The sequence below is a fragment of the Leptodactylus fuscus genome, chromosome 11, assembly GCF_031893055.1.
Source record: "Leptodactylus fuscus isolate aLepFus1 chromosome 11, aLepFus1.hap2, whole genome shotgun sequence".
In the NCBI taxonomy this organism is placed as follows: Eukaryota; Metazoa; Chordata; class Amphibia; order Anura; family Leptodactylidae; genus Leptodactylus; species Leptodactylus fuscus.
Window position 1 is genome coordinate 16,923,087 of NC_134275.1, and position 19,443 is coordinate 16,942,529.

Here is a 19,443-nt window from a genome sequence, read left to right on the forward strand (position 1 = left end):
CATCCATGGCATGAACAACCCGATTGAGGTGGTCCCACAGATTCTTGATTGGGGTCAAGTCCGGGGAATTTGCTGGCCAAGGGAGTACGGTAAACTCATCCTGTTGCTCCTTGAACCACGCACGTACACTGCGAGCTTTATGACACGTCACATTGTCCTGCGGGTAGATGCCATCACCCTGAGGAAACACAATTCACATGTAGGGGTGAACATGGTCCGCAAGGATAGATGCATACTTGTGTTGATCCATCGTGCCTTCCACAATGATGAGTGATGGCTGATGACACGTGCCTTCTGCGATTGGTTATTTAATGTTGCAGTGGTCACATTAATATGACTGGACTGTGTATAACATTCTTCTATAACCTATACTTACTTGTCAAATAAAGACTGTGCCTTGCATATAACTTTAGGATGAGGGCAACGGACTGTAATGCTGGAAATGTGAATTTAGCCTTCTTTTGGTAAGGTGCTGGCTATGATTTATAATTGTAGGCAAAATTTATTAACCAGCTAAAATATTAACCGATATTTCAGGAGCGAAAAAAGAAGTTTGACCGAGACAGTGAAAAGTTTTACTCCTTGCTGGATAAACATCTGCATCTGTCTTCCAAGAAGAAGGAAGCTCAACTCCAAGAGGTATGGTGTCAGGAGTACCAGTGGATTTTAGATCTTAGTTTTGCGCCTCACCCAGCATGGTTGAGATACATGACTGCTTTCTGGCAAAACAGTGCCACTCCTGTCTGCGGGTTGTGTCTGGTACTACGGCGTAACGCTATTAAAGTCAATAGAGCTGAGCTTCAATACTACAGACAGACTGTGGGACAGATGTGGCGCTCTTTGTGGAAGAAATAAAATTACTGAACAGCTATTTTAAATAAATTTTTAATTGAAGACCTATTATCAGGAAACCCGGAGACATCCAGGACCCCCGCTGATCAGCAGTTAAAGGAATATAGTGCTTGTGTTTAGTATTGTGACCTCTTTACTATTTACATCACCTGCTGTTTGTTTCCTAATGGCCATGCAATGTTGTCTCATTCACTTCTACGGGTTATTTAAGCCATAAAGGGGTCACGGCTCACACAAGGGCTGCTGACTCCTCAAACAGCTGATCAGCGCTGGTCCCAGGTGTCAGACTCCTACTCCATCTTTTTTTTTTTTTTTCAAAGATGATCTTCCCTGAGGACAGGTCATCAGTGTAAAAGGACTGAACAACCCATTAAATGTAAATGACAATTCTAATATATTGGCATAGTTTTGTATACATGTGTAGCATTTCCCATTATCAGTATTTCTGCTCCTTTCAATGCAGGCGGATCTACAATTAGACAAAGAGAAGCAGAACTTCTATGAATCGTCACTTGAATATGTCTATCAAATTCAAGAGGTTCAAGAGAGTAAGAAGTTCAGCCTCGTGGAGCCGGTAAAGGAGTTTATTTTAGTAATACTACTAATATTAGAAATGTGAAAGTTTGTGTGTTTGGATGTTTGTTCCTCAATCACGCAAAAATGGCTGCAGGGATTTAACTGAGATTTGGCACATACATACCTTGGGACCTGGAAAGAAACATAGGCTACGTATTCCACCGGTACATGCCTGCACCTCGCGACCGCAAGCCCTGAATTCACCAATCTGCAAGGCTAACGGAGCTGAGATGATCTCATCCACTCTGCTTCAGGCGCTTTGCGATAGGCCCATGGGATTAGGTGGGCGGCGCTACGTACGCTGGACACGCTGGTGAACATGGCGCATACTCCATGCTCCCGAGCGTCCAGCGGGAACCTGCGCATGCGTCGCCTGTGCTGCTCTGTGACTCCGACAACGGATTGTACTCAGCAGCCTTTGCTGGCTGTGCAGCAGGGGTCAGTCCGCACTGTTAACAGGAGTCAGCGCACCGGAGGATCGGGGTGTTGACCGCTTACACGCATTCCTATGGCAGCGAGGTATTCGACAAATACTATTCGCTCATCTCTATCTGTGACGCTTGTTCGTGCCATGAAGGTGCTACACATTGGCAAAAAAGACGATTTCTGGTTCCCCGTCAGTACAGTGAAACGCTTCATATCCGCACGCTGGCATCAATATTTGGCAAGTTGAACCTCCTACTTTTTTGTATACACTGCAGATATTTATTTTGTCCCCACATAACCCCTTAAGCTTATGCATTACTAATATATGACTGTTAGTAAATGGAAATCCTTTCCTAATAATATCCTATGGGCAGCATTGTAGTGTGTAGGGTTCTGTTACATCTGCATTCATCAGGTTCATTGTTCTGCTCTGCTATGGGAACAGAACAAAGAAAACCACAGACTCGTTCTTATAATAAATCTGTTGGGTTTCCAACATGGTGTCGATCATAGGGGGAAAAATAGAACGGCATACTGCACTATTTTTTTGCAACATTCATGACAGACAGAGTCCAATTTATAGCAAATATGATCAATACTTGCCTTATTTCTTAAATGTTCTTATGTTTCATGAGATCTCTGTCTATCTCTCAGGTTCTGGCCTTCTTGCATTGTCTGTTTACATCTAATAGTCTCACGTTTGAGTTGACTCAAGACTTCTTACCCTACAAGCAGCAGCTACAGCTCAGCCTTCAGAATGTAAGTTCTGTGTTCTTACAATATCTTTCTGTGGATTTGGCCCATAAACCTGTTTCTTTGACAAACCCTGTCCAATTCCCTTTCCCGTGGGCTGACCCTCCATTGTATGAGCCGTTTTTTTCCCTCCTCGTGCTCTTTGCCGTTACGATAACCTATAAGACGCAGACTAATGTCTTCTCCCGTAGACCCGTAACCACTTCAGCAGTACGCGGGAGGAACTGGAAGATCTTAAAAAGCGTTTGACCGATGCACCAATGGTTTGCAAACTGAAGGGGCAGAGCACCATTGAAGGATACTTGTACTCTCAAGAGAAAAGTAATGTGGCCTTCTAGGTTTTTCTTTTCTCTGGTTGTAATAAAACTTTTACTATCCCTTATCTGACAATGGGGCACGTTGTTAGGAAGATGGGGGTGTTGTAGGCAGGGCATTGTCTTGCTGAATTGATATCTAATGTCTTTATACCCTTTCTTCTTTCTTTTCTTATGTGCCTGCTAAGGGAGAGATGTTTTATCACTTTGCACAGGTTGAAACCCATTTGTACTTCTCTGACTGTTCATATCAGTCTATTCTACACCATTGACTGTGCTCGTCGGGTGAATGTGCTTACATTGCTTGCACATTACCATTGCGACTCCATTTTGTCACCAAGTCATCGATGACATGTCTTCATTGAACAAGGAAGGATAACCGAAGAGATGGGAATAATATGCTTCTTTTCTATGGATTTCAGGGGCCCTTGGCCTTACCTGGGTGAAGTATTACTGTAAATATGAGAAAGAAGGAAAGATCTTAAGTATGATGCCGGTAGAGCAGAAGCCGGGCTCCCGACAGGTAAGTCTAGTCCGTTTTGGCAAAACAGAGATTCTAATTGTTAAAGTATAAAGTATTTAGCCCATGTACGTGGAGCCTAAAATAAGAGCGAATTCCATCAACTACTTCCCAATAGTATGGTGGATGTTCGGTATTTAAATATGGGATCTGGGGTCTCTGCTGTGTTATACAGCAGAGACCTGGTGCTAATGCCTGTTATAAGTACCCGGCACCGATGCAAAGTACCGAACCACCGTTTGTTTTCGCTGTTTCACCTCTGCTAAAAATTTCAACAAAAAGTATTCAAAGCAATAAACATTCTCCAAAGTGGTAAAACTAAAATGTACACCTGGTCCCATATAGATGCCCTACACATCCCCATACATGGAAATATAAAAGTGTCAACATTTGGCGATATTAAGAAAAAATTTTTTGCAAAGTTTTGGATTCTTGTTAAGGGGTTAAAATGTAAATAAAACTATGTACATTTTGTATCCCCGGAATTGTAGACTATAGGTGAAGGCAGGTTCACATCTGCGCCCGGTCTCCGCTTTAGCCAATCCATCCAGTTTCCGTCTTCTGCCCCACTAAACTGGACAGGAGATGGAAACCTGGCGGTCAGCTTTCAAACCCATCCCCTTGAATGCAAAGGTGACCGCCCGTGTGTGTTTTCTGCCTCTCCGCGGGGAATCTGTTTTTTTTTCCTGCATATCCGACTTTGTATCCAGCTAAAAAAAAACCTGGTTTCCCCGCGGACAGGCAGAAGACGCACACGGGCGTCACCTCTAGTGAATGAGTTTGAAAGCTGACCGCCGGGTTTCCGTCTCCTGTCCAGTTTTGTGGGGAAGAAGCCGGATATCGGCCAGATTGGCTAAACTGGAGAACGGGCGCAGATGTGAACCCGTCCTCACATGTCATTTTGGCTACACAATGAACACTGTAAAAATGTAGCCCATAAGAAAGTCACAAATGCACTTTTTCTACAATTCTACCCCATTCTGAAGTTTTTCCCATGTTCTCAGCACATTGTACAGAGTAGTAAATGGTACCATTATGGAGAACAATTTGTCCCACCCTCATATGGCTCTGTGAACGTAAAAATAGAAATGTTATTGGGTTTGGAGTGGGGGGGTGAGGTAAAACAAAAATTGAAAAAATATCACTGGCGGGAAGTGGTTCATTTCGGAATAAGAAATATAAAAACCTAATTTAGACTATATATACAGAATATTCTCTCTCCACCTAATCCTACAGTGTAATCTTATCTTCAGCCACCCATGTATTTTCTATAATCCATAGGTACATAGAGTTGCTGATAGTACACGGCCACATTACAGAAGTTGTGTCATTGTGTCTGTGTTTAGTGACAATGTAATCCTGTTTACCTGTAAGGAAAGCCTGTGTGATAATCCTGCCTGACCATCTGTCGGAGGGAGACACTCATTGTATTCTTATTCCTGCCCTCTACTTGGCTTTTCATCCTTGTGACCAACGTGCTTGTTGCTGTCGCACCTTCCTTCTTATTGCTGCTGTCTTGGGATCTTACTACTCTTTCTTCTCGGCATACATTCAGTCTTCCCTCTTTTACACTATCTTCTTACATCTTCCTTTCCGTGACCTTGTCTCCTTTACCATTTCCTTCCCATTCTCTTGTACACCTTCTTGTTCGTGTGTCTATAACCAGTGATCGCTATATCGTGTCTCCCATGTCTGTGTATAGGTAAGCCAAGAACTGACCCTTAAATCTTGTACGAGAAGGAAAAGTGACACCATTGACAAGAGATTTTGCTTTGATGTAGAGACCAATGAAAGGTAAGTGTTCCGATACGATACCATTGCATGTTCTTCATATGTCCTGGATGGTTTAGCCAGGTCATAATCATATATTTGAATATTTTATACATAATATTATGACATTGTCCTGCTCTTGTTTCAGGCAGGGCACCATCACTTTACAGGCTCCTTCCGAGGGCAACAGACGCTTGTGGCTTGAGGCAATGGATGGGAAAGAACCGGTAAGTGTCTACAATTTAGTAATGGACGGGTGTAACGATCACCGGGTCCATCTAGTCTGCCCCTCTATTATTCTTATGTGTTTATCCCAGGCGTTGTAGATTTCCCAACCACATCTAAGCTTCAATATTCTAAACAAGGGATTGTGGCCATCGCGCTGCCAATACTAGCGGGCACCATGTATGTCATTAGTTATTCCTAATACGTCCTCCTGCCATTTCTAGAACACTTTTATGGCCCATTAGCCTTACAGAATAACAAGGTTTCCCTGAATAACAATATTTGTCATGGCCATGTAGTCTATTACTGTCAGTGTACACAAATGAATGATGAATAACAAGCACGCATGAAATGTTGTTAGCATTTTGTATTAGAACTAAAGAATTCCTACAATCTAAAAAAATAAAATGACAAATGGATTCCTCTTCTATAGATTAAGGCCCAATGCAGGTGACCGTGGTGTTGGTCAGTGTGCTATACATTTATTTCACGGATAGCACACTATGCTATGGGCCTGACAGTCTGGGCCGCATCAGATAGGACAGGTCCTCGTTTGAGGCACGTGGTTCCCATTCATTTAATGAAAGAATCCGCAAAAGCATGGCACCCGCGCAGGTGGCACATGGGGACATCCCTTTGTTCCCCCATGTGTAGCCCGTGCTTTTAATGCAGGGCAGGCCATTTTCACGGTCATCTGCAACCAGCCTTAACCCTACTTAAAGGGCGTTTTATTTTACTTCCTTCAGGACCTGTGGATTTTGGACTAGTTCCGACTGCAGGTCTTGGGAACAGAACCAGCGCCCGTCCCCTTGCTTACCTGCCTCCTCCCTACTCTCCTGGTTTCACAGGTATATACCTGTACTATGGTAGACTAAAGTAAACCCAACCCGCATAGCACAGAATACTGTATTACTCTCAGCCTCTTTGCCCCATATGACTGGTAATGGGAATGGTGCCGTATTTTAACTGCTAGACTGCCATCTTGTGGCCACTTACTTACAGAAGAGATGCTATGAACTTTTTCTAAAAACTCAGGTATGGAGAATGCTGTCCTATATCATCTTTACAACTGTCCTGCTTTAGCGTCTCCACTAATATATATATATATATATATATATATATATATATATATATATATATATATATATATATATATATATATATATATTCTTTTTTTTTTTTTTTTTCCCATTTCCTCCTATTTACTATCTGGTGCAGAGCAGTCTGAAGACTTCTTCCACCTAATATTCACCTTTGCCATGTTTGCTGCCTAGGTTATACCACCCTAGGAACAACCATAATGTTCTTATGCCAGCCACATTACTACCAAGTGCCATCAGTGCCCCTTATACCAGCCAACTATTGCCTAAGCTCTTCCCACCCTTGTTGGCCTTCTAGAACCGATATGTCATATGTGAAGGGAGTCTATCAGTGGACAGTGTGAGTTGATCCTCCCAATGCCCAGAGGGACGAGCTAAATGCAGGATGGGCCTGTTTAGTGATGATGCAGCAATGCTCAGTAATAGAAGAAAACTCCCCCTGTACTCAAGATCTTTATTTGAATAACAAATAAAAGTGATTTTTCTCTGCATCCCTGGGGCTCTGAAACATAAGAAAGGTATTATTTTCATTCTGCTAACAGCTCTCTGCATCCCTGGGGCTCTGAAACATAAGAAACGTATTGTTTTTATTCTATTAACAGCATCTACTGCACTATGGGAGCGGTATAAAGTAGCTGAGGGTGGTGGCAGACTCTCTTTAAGGCTCCAAATATACAGTAGAGAAACATTGTTTCAACCCACCTTTTTTGGTCAAATCAATCAACTATCTAAATGTGTATGGGGGCATCATCTGTTGAGGAGGGGGGTTAAGGATCAGGCATAGACCCAGGTGATTCCTCTTCTAGCTTCCAATAGTACAGCACCTTAAGGCAATCATTGACCAGAGCACTAGACAGAAGACCTGGGTTACATGGCTCTTATACCCTGTTCTCGTGATGCTAAATACAAAATTGGATTTTTACAACTTGGTCTGTAACCTAATGCCCCTGCGATAAAACTCTGCAGCACCCAGTACCCAGGAGAAGGGTTTATTCATTAATCCACTTGTTCGGATGTAGCAGAGTTGAGTTGCCCGTTGGCACAATAAGCTTTCTCGGTGCCGTTTATTAAATGTCTCTGCATAGTGCAAGAATAAATGTTTGTACTTGTGACTTGTAAATGAATGTCTTCCTTGGACGGCTTTCTCCACAATTTCTTAATGTAAAACAGTAGAACAAACATTTGCTCATTCCTCCGCGCCTCCTCCGTTCGGCCGCCAGCCCCACTAGGCATCCTACTAGACACCCTGCTACAGACGTGCAATTGACTGCTCTTACAGCTCCACATCTGATGTTTGGCCATGATGAAGTGTGCTTTGTGTAGTGAGCTGTTCCCGTCCTTGTTTTATAGAGGATTTTATAAACCCCATCTCTATACAACAGTATAGGATAAGATGTCATGATATGTAATGGCCACATACACAAGGCCTCGATAGGGTCTGTGTGGATCACGGATTTTGGCTTTCTCATGGTTGTGTCTCTGATAATTTCATTTTCTCTCCCTATAGATTTATCACAGTCCGATAACAAAGCGAGATGAAAGTAAGTACATCGTATCCCCTGCAAGTTCTGTTCTAGCTTATTGGGTTCGGTCATGGTCACATCTGCCTCGGAGTCTAGGCCGCATCAGTTGTTCTTGAAAGGGAAACTTTGTCCTTCAAAAGACAGACCCCATTATAAGTTTGTTGAGTCGACTGGTTGATCCGACACTGCGTCAATCCTGTTGTGAACAGAAACTTACTCTGGCAGCAGGAATGTTCAATTTCCTCTCCATTCACTCTATTCAAGTCTATGGGGCTGCCAAAAATAGCCAAACCCACTACTCAGCTTCTCTTCGGGACCCCCATAGTGATGAATGGAAGTGCAGACACTTTGCAGATACTCTGTGGTTCGGCAATAAGTTGAAAATGAAGGAAGTGTATAGATGTAGTGAAGGAATAGAATATGTTACCATGGCTGCAGATCAATTCAACTGAATTGTCGGCAGGACCTGCTTCCTCCTGCCCTTCTCCTGTTATTAGTGAGGGCGGGAGCAGTAGAGTAGAAAATGGGGTACAACCTATTGGTGGAAATCTTGCTGTTTGATAAGGAGTGTACAGGTGTAGAATTTAACATGACTTAGGCACAATACTTTGTACCTGCAGCCATTGCAGGAGCTGCAGATCAATTCAAATAAACTGTCGGCAGGACCTGCTTCCTCCTCCCACCCCCTCCTGTTATTAATGATTTATCCCTGTACAAGACATTAGTGGCACAGTGAAAGAAGACAAAATGTAGCAGAGCCTTGTTTTCTACAGCCTTAGTAAGGTTGGGTTTATTTAGACAGCACAGCGGCTCAGTGGTTAGCACATTAGCCTTGCATAGCCTTTGTATGTTCTTGCCATGTGTGCGTGGGTTTCCTCCAGGTACTCTGGTTTCTTCCCATACTCCAAAGGGATACCCATATAGGATTCAGATTGTGAGCCCTATATAGGTCAGGGAGTGATGACGATACCTGTAAAGCGCTGCAGAATACGTTATAGAAATGAGCAGATAAGAACTTCTTTTGTGGTTAGAATATAGAAATACATTTGTCTGCGCTTCACTTTTACTATGGAGATTCTGGTAGGTCACGCAGTGGCGGATCCATCACACAAAGGTCACCAGCGGCATCTGATGGACGGCGTTAACTCAATAGGGTTCAGCTAAGGTGCCGCCTGTTTACCCAGAACGTCCGCAACTATTTTGCCTGTCAAATGGAGGTGCATTACAGATCTTCTGATGCAGATGTGAACACAGCCTTATCTGGTATGTTTGCATGTTGTATGTGGTGTTAGAAGTGACCGATATACATCTTGTTTCTCTGTAGTGGAACTGAATGAAATTGGATTTCGGTTTGTCCGGAAGTGTATCAATGCTGTGGAGGCAACAGGTATGATGAACAAGAAACTCTGTATGATGTGTATATTATATAAAATATATATATATATATATATATATATATATATATATATATATATATATATATATATATATATATATAGCGGTATTATTTACTACTTCTACCATAAGGACAGATCTGGAGATGTGGTCCTCTACACCTGTCGGGGTGCAACAGGGTGCAATGAGCCGGGCCCATGAGCCTTAGGGGGGCCCATAACTTAAATGGTTCATCTACCATTGGTTCCATAAGATTGGGGGGTCCATAAGTCACATTCACCACGCAAACTTTTTTTGATCACCTTTCTGAATTCCTCTGATCACTGGCAGTTTACACATTGGAAATGTATTACCCCTGTTCTCTGGTGAACTGGAGTGAGAAAATGTATGATACTTAGCCTTCCACTGTCAAAAAAGAGAAAATTAAAGGGGTTGTCCCATAACAAGGATCCTATCTATACTTCTAGTTTATGACTATTAAAGGGGTATTCCCATGACGCTTGTTCACTAACCTGCAGGCTGTTGTGCTCTCTTCACTTCCTGCTTCTCTCGGCACATTGGTGGGCGGGGTTTCACTTGCACAAGATTGGTTGTAAATGAATTACCACAGTGTGAAGCTGATGTAGCAGAGCTGGATTTGAGTCAGTTTGCATTCCATACAGAGGTAACAGACTCCCTATCTCAGCCCTTATCAGCCAAATTCAATTAAACCAACTGATATGAGCTCAGACATCCCGGAGCTCTCACCTCCCCTATCTGAGAAGCTCCACTACCTAAAAGACACAAACGGCTCGGAGCTGCTCCCAGCCCCTCTCTCCCCCCTGGGAGCAGGCAGCTACATCACTTGACAAATGAGCAGATAATCCCAAGGACCATAGAAACGGAGTGTAAACAATGAAGTGAATACATTAATATAGCGGCCAAACAAAGCCGTTTTGATAAAGCAATGCATTTAGGAAAAGTCTTCTATCCACATAAACTAGCAGTATAGATAGGATTCTTATGATGGGACAACCCCTTTAAGACTTAAGAATTAAGACTTTTCCTAAATACAATGCTTTATCAAAACTGCTTTGTTTGGCCACTATCTTAATTTATTCACTTCATTGTTTACACTGCATTTCTATGACCAGGGCCCCAGACCAGGCTTATCTGCTCAGTCCCCAAGTGAAGTAACCCCTCTTATCAGTTGGCTTAATTGAATTTGGCTGATAAGGGCTGAGATAGGGAGTCTGGTACCTCTGTATGTATTACAAACTGACTCAAATCCAGCTCTGCTACATCAGCTTCTACATCAGCTTCATACTGTGGTAATTCATTTACAACCAATCCCTCATTACTGACTGCAAACATAGCAGATAGCAAAGCATGTGAAACCCTTCCCACCAATGTGCTGAAAAAAACAGGAAGTGAAGAGAGCACAGAGCCTGCAGGTTGCAGAACAAGCGTGATGGGAATACCCCTTTAACCTTTTCATGTCAAATGGAGCAATGGTACTGAGTATAGTCAAGGATGGATTCTGTGGGGGAGGTTGTACCAAAAAAGGAGAGAAATTTGATGTGTGGGGCCCAAGCTAGGCTTTCGCACCAGGGCCCTGAAGCCTCTAGTTACGCCATTGACAGCAGGGATTGTGTTGTATGGATTGCTGTGTGATCTTCTACGTCAATGTTTGCAATAATGTCATAACATTTCATTCATTCAGGATGACCATTAGTTGTTCCTATATGATGTAAGTCCCACCATTGTGTCCCCCTGCTTTTTGTAGGTATCACTTCAGAAGGCGTATACAGAACAGTGGGAAGTAACATCCAGGTGCAGAAACTCCTCAATGCGTTTTTTGGTAAGAACGTGCGACCATGAGCTGCTCAGGTGTTACCCCTAGTCATCTACCTTTACATCTTTATTATAAAATCTCTATCCCTGGCTGACGGTCTCCAATATCTAAAGATAATGGATGGAAATATACTTTGGTCTCAGCGCTATGACATTACACAGTGTGCACAGATTCGACATCCATAGCCAAGGACGTAGCAGAGGAATAATTTAGGTGGTGGATTTTATTCATGGGACAAACTTCAATAAAACTGAGATCAATACGACACGGAAGGGATGCCATGTTTTAGTTTCTGACAACTTTCCCTGAGTAAGATCTACCAAATTTCCTTTACAATATGATGAAAAATAAACTGAATTGTGAATATCCGTCTGTGTTCATGTAAATGTTATCAGTCCGGTGAACTATTCTAATTTAGTTTAATTTAATTTGTATTTTGCAGATCCCAAATGTCCTGGAAATGTGGACTTACAGACTAGTGATTGGGACATTAAGACCATCACCAGTGCGCTAAAGTTCTACCTCAGGTATCTGAGTATGCATTATATTGCATTGTATTGCATTGTATTCTATGCATTGTAGTGAAAGGGAATGGTCATTTCCCCTCAAAAATTGCCATGTTGGACGGTTTATCAAGGACCGAGATGTTTTTAATGGGGTTTTCTGGCCCAGACTGTTGACCCATCCATCAGTATCGGATCTATGGGGGGTCCAGTAGCGGATACAGTCTGCTCCTATTTATGTAATACAGTGGAGCCACAGCCCCCTCACCAGGGGGGGGGGTAACTCCCGGGGTAGCAGCTGTTACAGGGCTCGGGACATTAGGAGGCCCTACAGCAACTCCTGCAGGTAACAGTATTTACTTACAGACCCTGGCTCCTGCTCACGGCCGCCGCCACTTCCCCTTTTGCGTGAGCAGGAGCCGGGATCGGTAAGTGAGACAGCGGGCCTGCAATGGCCACAAACACTATCTGTATACTCGGGGTGGGGAGGTCTTTTCAAAAGTTCGCCACAGGGCCCTGCCATTCCTATCACGCTATCGTAGTGATTCCAGGGAACCCAACTCCGCTCCGGTTACTTTAATAGGATCAGACTGTACTAGAACATCCGAGCTGTGCCTTATCTAGATGTTGGGTAGGTCACCTGCATGAAATATGTATTGGGGGCTGAAAAACCCCTTTAAGAAATGCATAAGTATTTTTCTGTGCAATCTTGATTCTTCTTTCTTGTTGCTTCGGATTCTAACTTTTCCTTCTTTGGAAGTATTAAGTATGTAAGCCGGGGCCCTTCCCGTGCGGTGATATGTGCCGTAACTACCCCCATACCCTCCCCCTGGTGATACGTGCCATAACTACCCCATACCCTCCCCCTGCTCTGACTCCTTTATGGCACATACGTACTACACACTCTCCATGTCCCAATATTGTGCCTGGTTATTGTATCCTGTGACCTCTGACTTCTTTGCACCTTCTCGTCACCCTTGGAGCACCTTACATGTGTTAGAGCGAATGCTCCTGAATTTGGGAGACAGGTGCTAAAAGTTGGTTAGGAACTCGTTCCTAATAATATCTTACCCAAGTGTCTCCCTGTAACAATGGGAACAGTTCTGATAATAGAGATAAACAGCAACCAGGAAATCAAATCCCCCTGCACCAGGTCTCAGAATGAGGGGCCATTTATGAGAACAGAAAAGCAAATTTCATGCACAGAGTTAATATATCCAAATGTGCTAGTAGCATAATGCAAAATAATCTACTGCCATGGTGTTCTCTTGCAGGAATCTCTCTGAGCCAGTTATGACCTACAAGCTTCATCGGGAACTTGTATCTGCTGCAAGTAAGAGCTTGTATTGTTTTATGTGTATATTGAGCCCAAGGGAGAGTAACATACTAGTTTCTTGTATACAAGTAAGATAGATAGATAGATAGGTAGATATGGAGATTAAAAAGTCACATTTTTTGCCAAAAAAATTCAGACTTTGCAAAAAAAAAAAGTGACATTATTCATGACTTTTATTCCTTTTAGTGGATTTATGGTGCACTCAGATTGGGAGATTTGGGGCCTATTACCCCAACCCTGTCAGTGAGGTTGTTCTTGGTGCATCGAGCCTATAAAATCTCTGGTGTTCCTACGTATAATTGAGTTGCATCCTTACCCTAGGCGCCCTAGCTACAATATGGATTGAGCCCAATTGTTACAGGTGTTATAGGGGTGCACCTACCCGTCATTTGTTAGTGGGCTGGCTATCTGGGTGCTGCTTAAGTGGTCAATGCAGATTGAATATTAGGGTCGTGTTCTAGCCAGAAGGTGGCGCCATTATCAAGAATATGGAAAGCGTACAGTTGTCAGTTATATGGCAGAACCGGGAGAGATGATGAAGCATGTGCTGCAACCAAGACAGGACGTGAAGATGGGATAGATGTGCTCCGAGCAAAAGCAGGGAAGAGGATTGATGCCGAATATTTTCTGGCCAGGAGATTAGAGGCCCTGGAAGGATATGATGTATATAGCAGATCTCCTGTATTGTCTATACGTAGGCCTTGTGCTCTTAGAAATAAGAATCCGGTGGTATATGCATGAAGGAGAATGCCTCAGGCAGGGACTATAAAGGGGTTGTCTGGAATTTTAAAACCATAAAATAGGGGAAGAAAGTGGTATACAATAAAAAAAGATGTATTACCTATGAAATTCATCACCATTCCAGTACTGGTGGTCTCAACAGTGATCCCACCACGTACAACATTCACATGAGTAGGGCACCCAATAACTGGGACAGACTGGCTGCACTGGGGTGATGGATGTGATGTCCTTACTCCAGGACCACTGGGGCAGCGATAATGGAAAGGCGCGGTATTACTATATACCATATCTTTCCCTTATTTAGATTTCTTAGACTTCCAAGACAACATGTTCATACTGTATGCTTTTCCTTCAGGGCATATCTTGTACTTAACATGTATTATTCCTTTGTATCCAACAGAATCTGAGAATTTGGATTACAGACTGGGAGCCATTCATTGCTTGGTGTATAGACTGCCGGACAATCACCGAGAAATGCTGGAGCTTATTATACGGCACCTATCCAGGTAACCGCAAATCACGAGGATGGTATATAGTCCGAAATGAGTATATATACATTATGGTCATATTGGATCCCATTCTTCTGATTAGCAACTCTGATCTATCAGACATGTGTAGCCTATTGCTACCTGTAAGGACTGAATTTTTAGCATTGATAGGTTAGAGTTGCTTTTGGGAACTCCGTCTGCTCCATCCATTAAGTCAATACGAGGTCTGTAAATGTATTCAGATCATTTGTTACCAGGACATCGGCGACTGGGAATCTGATTTCCTCACGACTGCTCTCAATTATTAAGCAGGGCTGGTCCCTGTAAAGGGAGCGGATCAGGTGACAACTATATATTAGGAAGTTTCCATTAATCGTTCCATGGATGCAGAATTGATTCTCCTCGAAGTCCCCGGCATGCCTGATGTAAATGAGAATCTGCTTCATTCTCTTCAGGGTTTAAGAGACCGTGAAGAAACTGAAATTGAGTGAATGCTCACGCACTGGTCAAACAAGGCGTCTTTCCCAGTAGATCGTTCAGTAATACACATTTATTAAGATGATTAAAGAGTTTGACAAAAACATCCTGGGCTCTCAGTTGTGTGTTCCGAGTTTCCTTTCCCTCATGTGCTGGGGGACCCGTGTCGTGTCATGTCGGACCCTAAGTGGAGAAGTTCACGTGACCCCTGAGATCAAAGAGTGGGCTCAACATTCGGTTATGTCACTGATTGGTCCGCCGGTCCCGTGGGCTCAACATTCGGTGTTGTCACTGATTGGTCCGCTGGTCACGTGGGTCAACATTCAGTGTTGTCACTGATTGGTCCACCGGTCCCGTGGCCTCAACATTCGGTATTGTCACTGATTGGTCCTGTGGGCTCAACATTCGGTGATGTCACTGATTGGTCCGCTGGTCACATGGGCCTCTCCACTTCCAGCTGGATGAGCCCTGACACGTAAGGAAAAGGGAACCCGGACCACACAACAGTGCTGGGCATAGATGAGTGTCTTTTTTTCCCTTATAATCTTAAAGAATCCTGCTCCGATTCATTTCTGTTCTTCTGTGCTGGTTTCCCTTGTGTGACTTAATGTCCGCTGTATTACAGAGTATGTGAATACAGTAAAGAAAACCTCATGTCTCCTTCTAATATGGGAGTTATATTTGGACCTACTCTGATGAGGGCCCAGGAAGATACAGTGGCCGCCATGATGAACATCAAATTCCAAAATATTGTGGTGGAACTTCTCATAGAACATTGTAACAAGGTATGGAATCCACGTCCTATAGTCAGAAGACCACGTGTCTTATCTTATTCTATTTGCTATTACGGATGTGCACTTTATAAGGAGTGAGTGCTACGCGAACAAGAAATATTGTTGTTTGTCAGAATTCTCTGAATGATCCTAAAACAAGCCTTGTTATCAGAGACTATAGGTGTTAATGGGAACCTGTCAGGTGGTTTTTTCCACCATAAACTGCCCCCATTGTTTGTAGGATGAAGCGATTTCATCCTCTATAATGTTGTTGGTGGGAAAAACCATCTAACAGGTTCTCTGACTTGGGGGGCGTAATATGGTAAAGGGCAACGGGCTTATGGAAAGGCTTACCGGCACTGATCCTAAACCTCAGACCCCCCCCTCCTTACAGCTGTCAGCTGCATCCCATCTGTACAGTTTCGTAGTATTGGCGTATATACGTAAGATCGCAGTGACCTGTTCATACGTTTGCCAACAAGTATTTTAAGACCAAAGTCAACAACAAAAATAGTTTAGTTAGAGAACGGCATTCACAGTCAGTGCTTGGGTAGTAAATTCTGGGACAGTGGACATTGCGGCTTACACATTAACCATAAGTTTTGTTGTCAGCAAGTCGGGAAACTACAAATTAACGTGATGTCATCGTGTCCGAGATTCAGCTACTTTTTAAATCATGTTTTTATGCTGAACTTATATTTTTTGATACTGTTTGTTGGTAATGTCCCTGTAATGTCATCTGTATCAGCTATTTAAGATATAAATAATAACTAACGAAATTTGCTGTTCTGCCTACTAAGGGCGGGTTCATATTTGCGACCGGTCTCCAGTTTAGCCAATCCGGTTTAAGCCCGTGAAACTGGACAGGAGACGGGAACCCGGCGGTCAGCTTTCAAACCCATTCACTTGATTGGGTTTCCAGAGGTGACCGCTTGTGTGCGTCTTCTACCTGTCCGCGGGGAAACCATTTTCTTTAGCCGGACACAATTGGACATGCAGGTCTATGTGTCCGGTTGGAAAAACCGTTTTCCTTGTGGACAGGCAGAAGAAGCACAAGTGCGATCACCTTTGCATTCAAGGGAATGGTTTGAAAGCTGACCGCTGTTCAGTTTTGTGGGGCAGAAGACGGAAACCGGCCGGATTGGTTAAACCGGGGACAGGGTGCAGATTTGAACCCGCCCTAAGAATACAATTAGGCTAACACTTCCTGTTTTGTAGAGATCACTTTTCAGTAGTCATCACAATATCAGCAGAGGCATCAGTGCAGCGAAGGTACCACAGGTCACAGAACTCAGCTAGATGCTTTCTTACTGTCCTTGCCACTGTTAGCTTTGATGGTACATGGCAGGGTGCCGGAGATATTGGTGCCATTAGTTTCATCACCAATATTTCATCCCCGTTAGCAGGCGGGCCTTATTGCTCAGTGTCATTGCTGGACAGTAAAGAACGACCTCTTTTGTAAGGGGGGTATTCATTACCACCCAGTAATGACATTAGCAGAAAGAGCCGCCCTTCTGACAGTGGAGAGATATTGATACCAAAACTAACGGCGACAATATCTCCTCCACCCAGGCGCACGTCGGAAAAGCTAAACGCTGCAGTCAATATAATAGCACAGGTGCTGGAGGACGTAAATGACCCTCTTTAAGTGTAAGACAAAAACACCAATACCAGGTTCTAACCCTGCCCCGGACGACACAATAATATTTGTCACCTACAGGGGCAACACGGTGGCTCAATAGTTAGCACTGCAGCCTTGCAGCACTCGAGTCCTGGATTTAAGTCCCACCAGGAACAACATCTGCAAGGAGTTTGTATGTTCTCCCCGTGTTTGCATTGATTTCCTCCCATTTTACAAAAACATACTTAAATGAGAAAACAAACAAAAAATGTACATTGTGATCCCTATATGTGTATGTTCACAATCTAGCTCACAATCTACATTAAAAAAAAAAAAAAAGTCGCCTTCATAAAAATGACAAAAAATCAGAAATTACAAACAACATGAAAGTGAAGCCCTAGGTATCACCAAAAAAGACACAAATATTTGAATAAATTAAATAAAGAGTAATTTTGCATTATATTTTTCGTCCCATCCATACTTTAAAAAGTTGCATGAGTGGTGGACAATGGCAGAATATACACAAAACACGACAAAACTCCTGCAAAGGGTTCCATGAATTTAGTGTTTTTGTCCCTTTTCAGCCTCCCGTGAATTCCTGTCCCCCGGCAGTAGCTGGCTCTGGTTTCCTCTGCCTGTTCCAGTTGTTAACCCCGTCACACATAATTCTCTTAGCCCCAGTGTTCACATTTTATGGACCGACTTTTTATGTGATACAGTATCAGATGCCTTTGAAAAATCCAGATACATCCAGTCTAGAGATTACCTACCACCTCATAAAAGCTGATGATATTAGTCTTCCACCACCGATTCTTCATAACCCATGCTGATACTTATTTTACCCACCATGATGGTTACAATTACAGTCCTATCATTTCCCGGATCACTTTTGACCCTTTTTTTTTTTTTTTTTTTTTTTTTTGATTTGCTATACAAATGTCCTCAGAACCGGCCCTGCCACGTTGGAGTCCTTAAAGGGATTCTACCACTAAATAGCTATTTTTTCATCTTTAGAAAGGCTATTCGTCTCTTACCTTTAGACGTGGTCTCCGCGCTGCCGTTCCTTAGAAATCCCGTTTTTTACCGGTATGCTAATGAGTTCTCTCGCAGCAATGGGGGCGGGCCCCAGCGCTCAAACGGCGATAGGGCGTCCCCACTTCTGCCCGAGAACTCTCTCCAGCGACGCCTCCTTCTACAGCTGCATCCTCTCTGTCGTCTTCCTTCTGCATCAGCTCCGACGCCTGCGCAGTCGGCTCTGCCAGCGAGACACTAGTAGAGGCGACTGTGCATGCCGGCTGGCGGCCATATTTTGGAGGCCACATTTGAGCGCACGCGCAGTACGCTCCTTGGAGTCTTCGCTGAAGAGAGCATACTGTACATGCTCAGTAAGGTCTGTACAGACCCTCCGAAGCCTGGATGACTTCACTCGCGTGTCGGAGGTCCATACAGACCTTACTGAGCGTACTGACCGAGGAGCGTACTGCGCGTGCGCGTAATTGTGACCTCGAAAACATGGCTGCAGTCGGCTCTACTAGTGTCTCGCTGGCAGAGCCGACTGCGCAGGCGTCGGAGCTGACGCAGAAGGAAGACGACAGAGAAGGGGAGAATGCAGCTGAAGACGGAGGCATTGCTGGAGAGAATTCTTGGGCAGCAGTGCGGACACCCCCATCGCCGTTTGAGCGCTGGGGCCCTCCCTCATTGCTGTGAGAGAACTCATTTGCATACCGGTAAAAAAACGGGATTTCTAAGGAACGGAGCCTTTCTAAAGACTATTCCAACGTCTAAAGCAGAAAAAAAGCTATTTAGTGGTAGAATCCCTTTAAATACTAAGGATGAAACTGTTCACATACAGACAGGTTTACGGTGATCTCTTAATTTCTGTACCAATTTCACAAAGTTCAAGACAATCTTTAACATTTCGATGGACTTTCGCATAGGTCTTTTGGGAAACAGAGTCAATAGCAAACGAGCGAGCGACCTATGTAAACGGCTAAATCTCTGGTTAATAGGAACACAAGAGACACGTTGTCCTTTCGGCATGTCCCAATGTATCAACTTTATATCAATAAAGCAAATGCAGACATGCACAGTATGGATTGTGATCCGTGTAGAGCTTTTAGGGAAACCTACACATGTAGCGGTGCTGAGTACTTTGATATGACAATGTGCTTTTCCGTCAGACTAAGTTGTCTTGCAGGGAAATGTCATTGTGGTCA

General features: G+C 43.5%; 1 protein-coding gene across 3 annotated transcripts in view; it reads left to right on the forward strand.

Moving 5' to 3' along the window:
* Window positions 1-19,443, forward strand: part of OPHN1 (oligophrenin 1) — a 78,746-nt gene that overhangs the window by 43,927 nt on the left and 15,376 nt on the right. For 2 of the 3 annotated variants that reach the window (XM_075258936.1, XM_075258937.1), the window contains exons 6-19: window positions 538-639; window positions 1,316-1,426; window positions 2,509-2,613; window positions 2,799-2,928; window positions 3,344-3,444; window positions 5,144-5,235; window positions 5,360-5,438; window positions 8,044-8,077; window positions 9,384-9,446; window positions 11,220-11,294; window positions 11,731-11,815; window positions 13,066-13,124; window positions 14,269-14,374; window positions 15,459-15,618. In XM_075258936.1, coding sequence (XP_075115037.1) covers window positions 538-639; window positions 1,316-1,426; window positions 2,509-2,613; window positions 2,799-2,928; window positions 3,344-3,444; window positions 5,144-5,235; window positions 5,360-5,438; window positions 8,044-8,077; window positions 9,384-9,446; window positions 11,220-11,294; window positions 11,731-11,815; window positions 13,066-13,124; window positions 14,269-14,374; window positions 15,459-15,618 — 1,302 coding nt within the window. Of the gene's footprint in view, window positions 1-537; window positions 640-1,315; window positions 1,427-2,508; window positions 2,614-2,798; window positions 2,929-3,109; window positions 3,137-3,343; window positions 3,445-5,143; window positions 5,236-5,359; window positions 5,439-8,043; window positions 8,078-9,383; window positions 9,447-11,219; window positions 11,295-11,730; window positions 11,816-13,065; window positions 13,125-14,268; window positions 14,375-15,458; window positions 15,619-19,443 lie in introns of all 3 variants that reach the window. The other variant, XM_075258935.1, reaches the window with a different exon arrangement.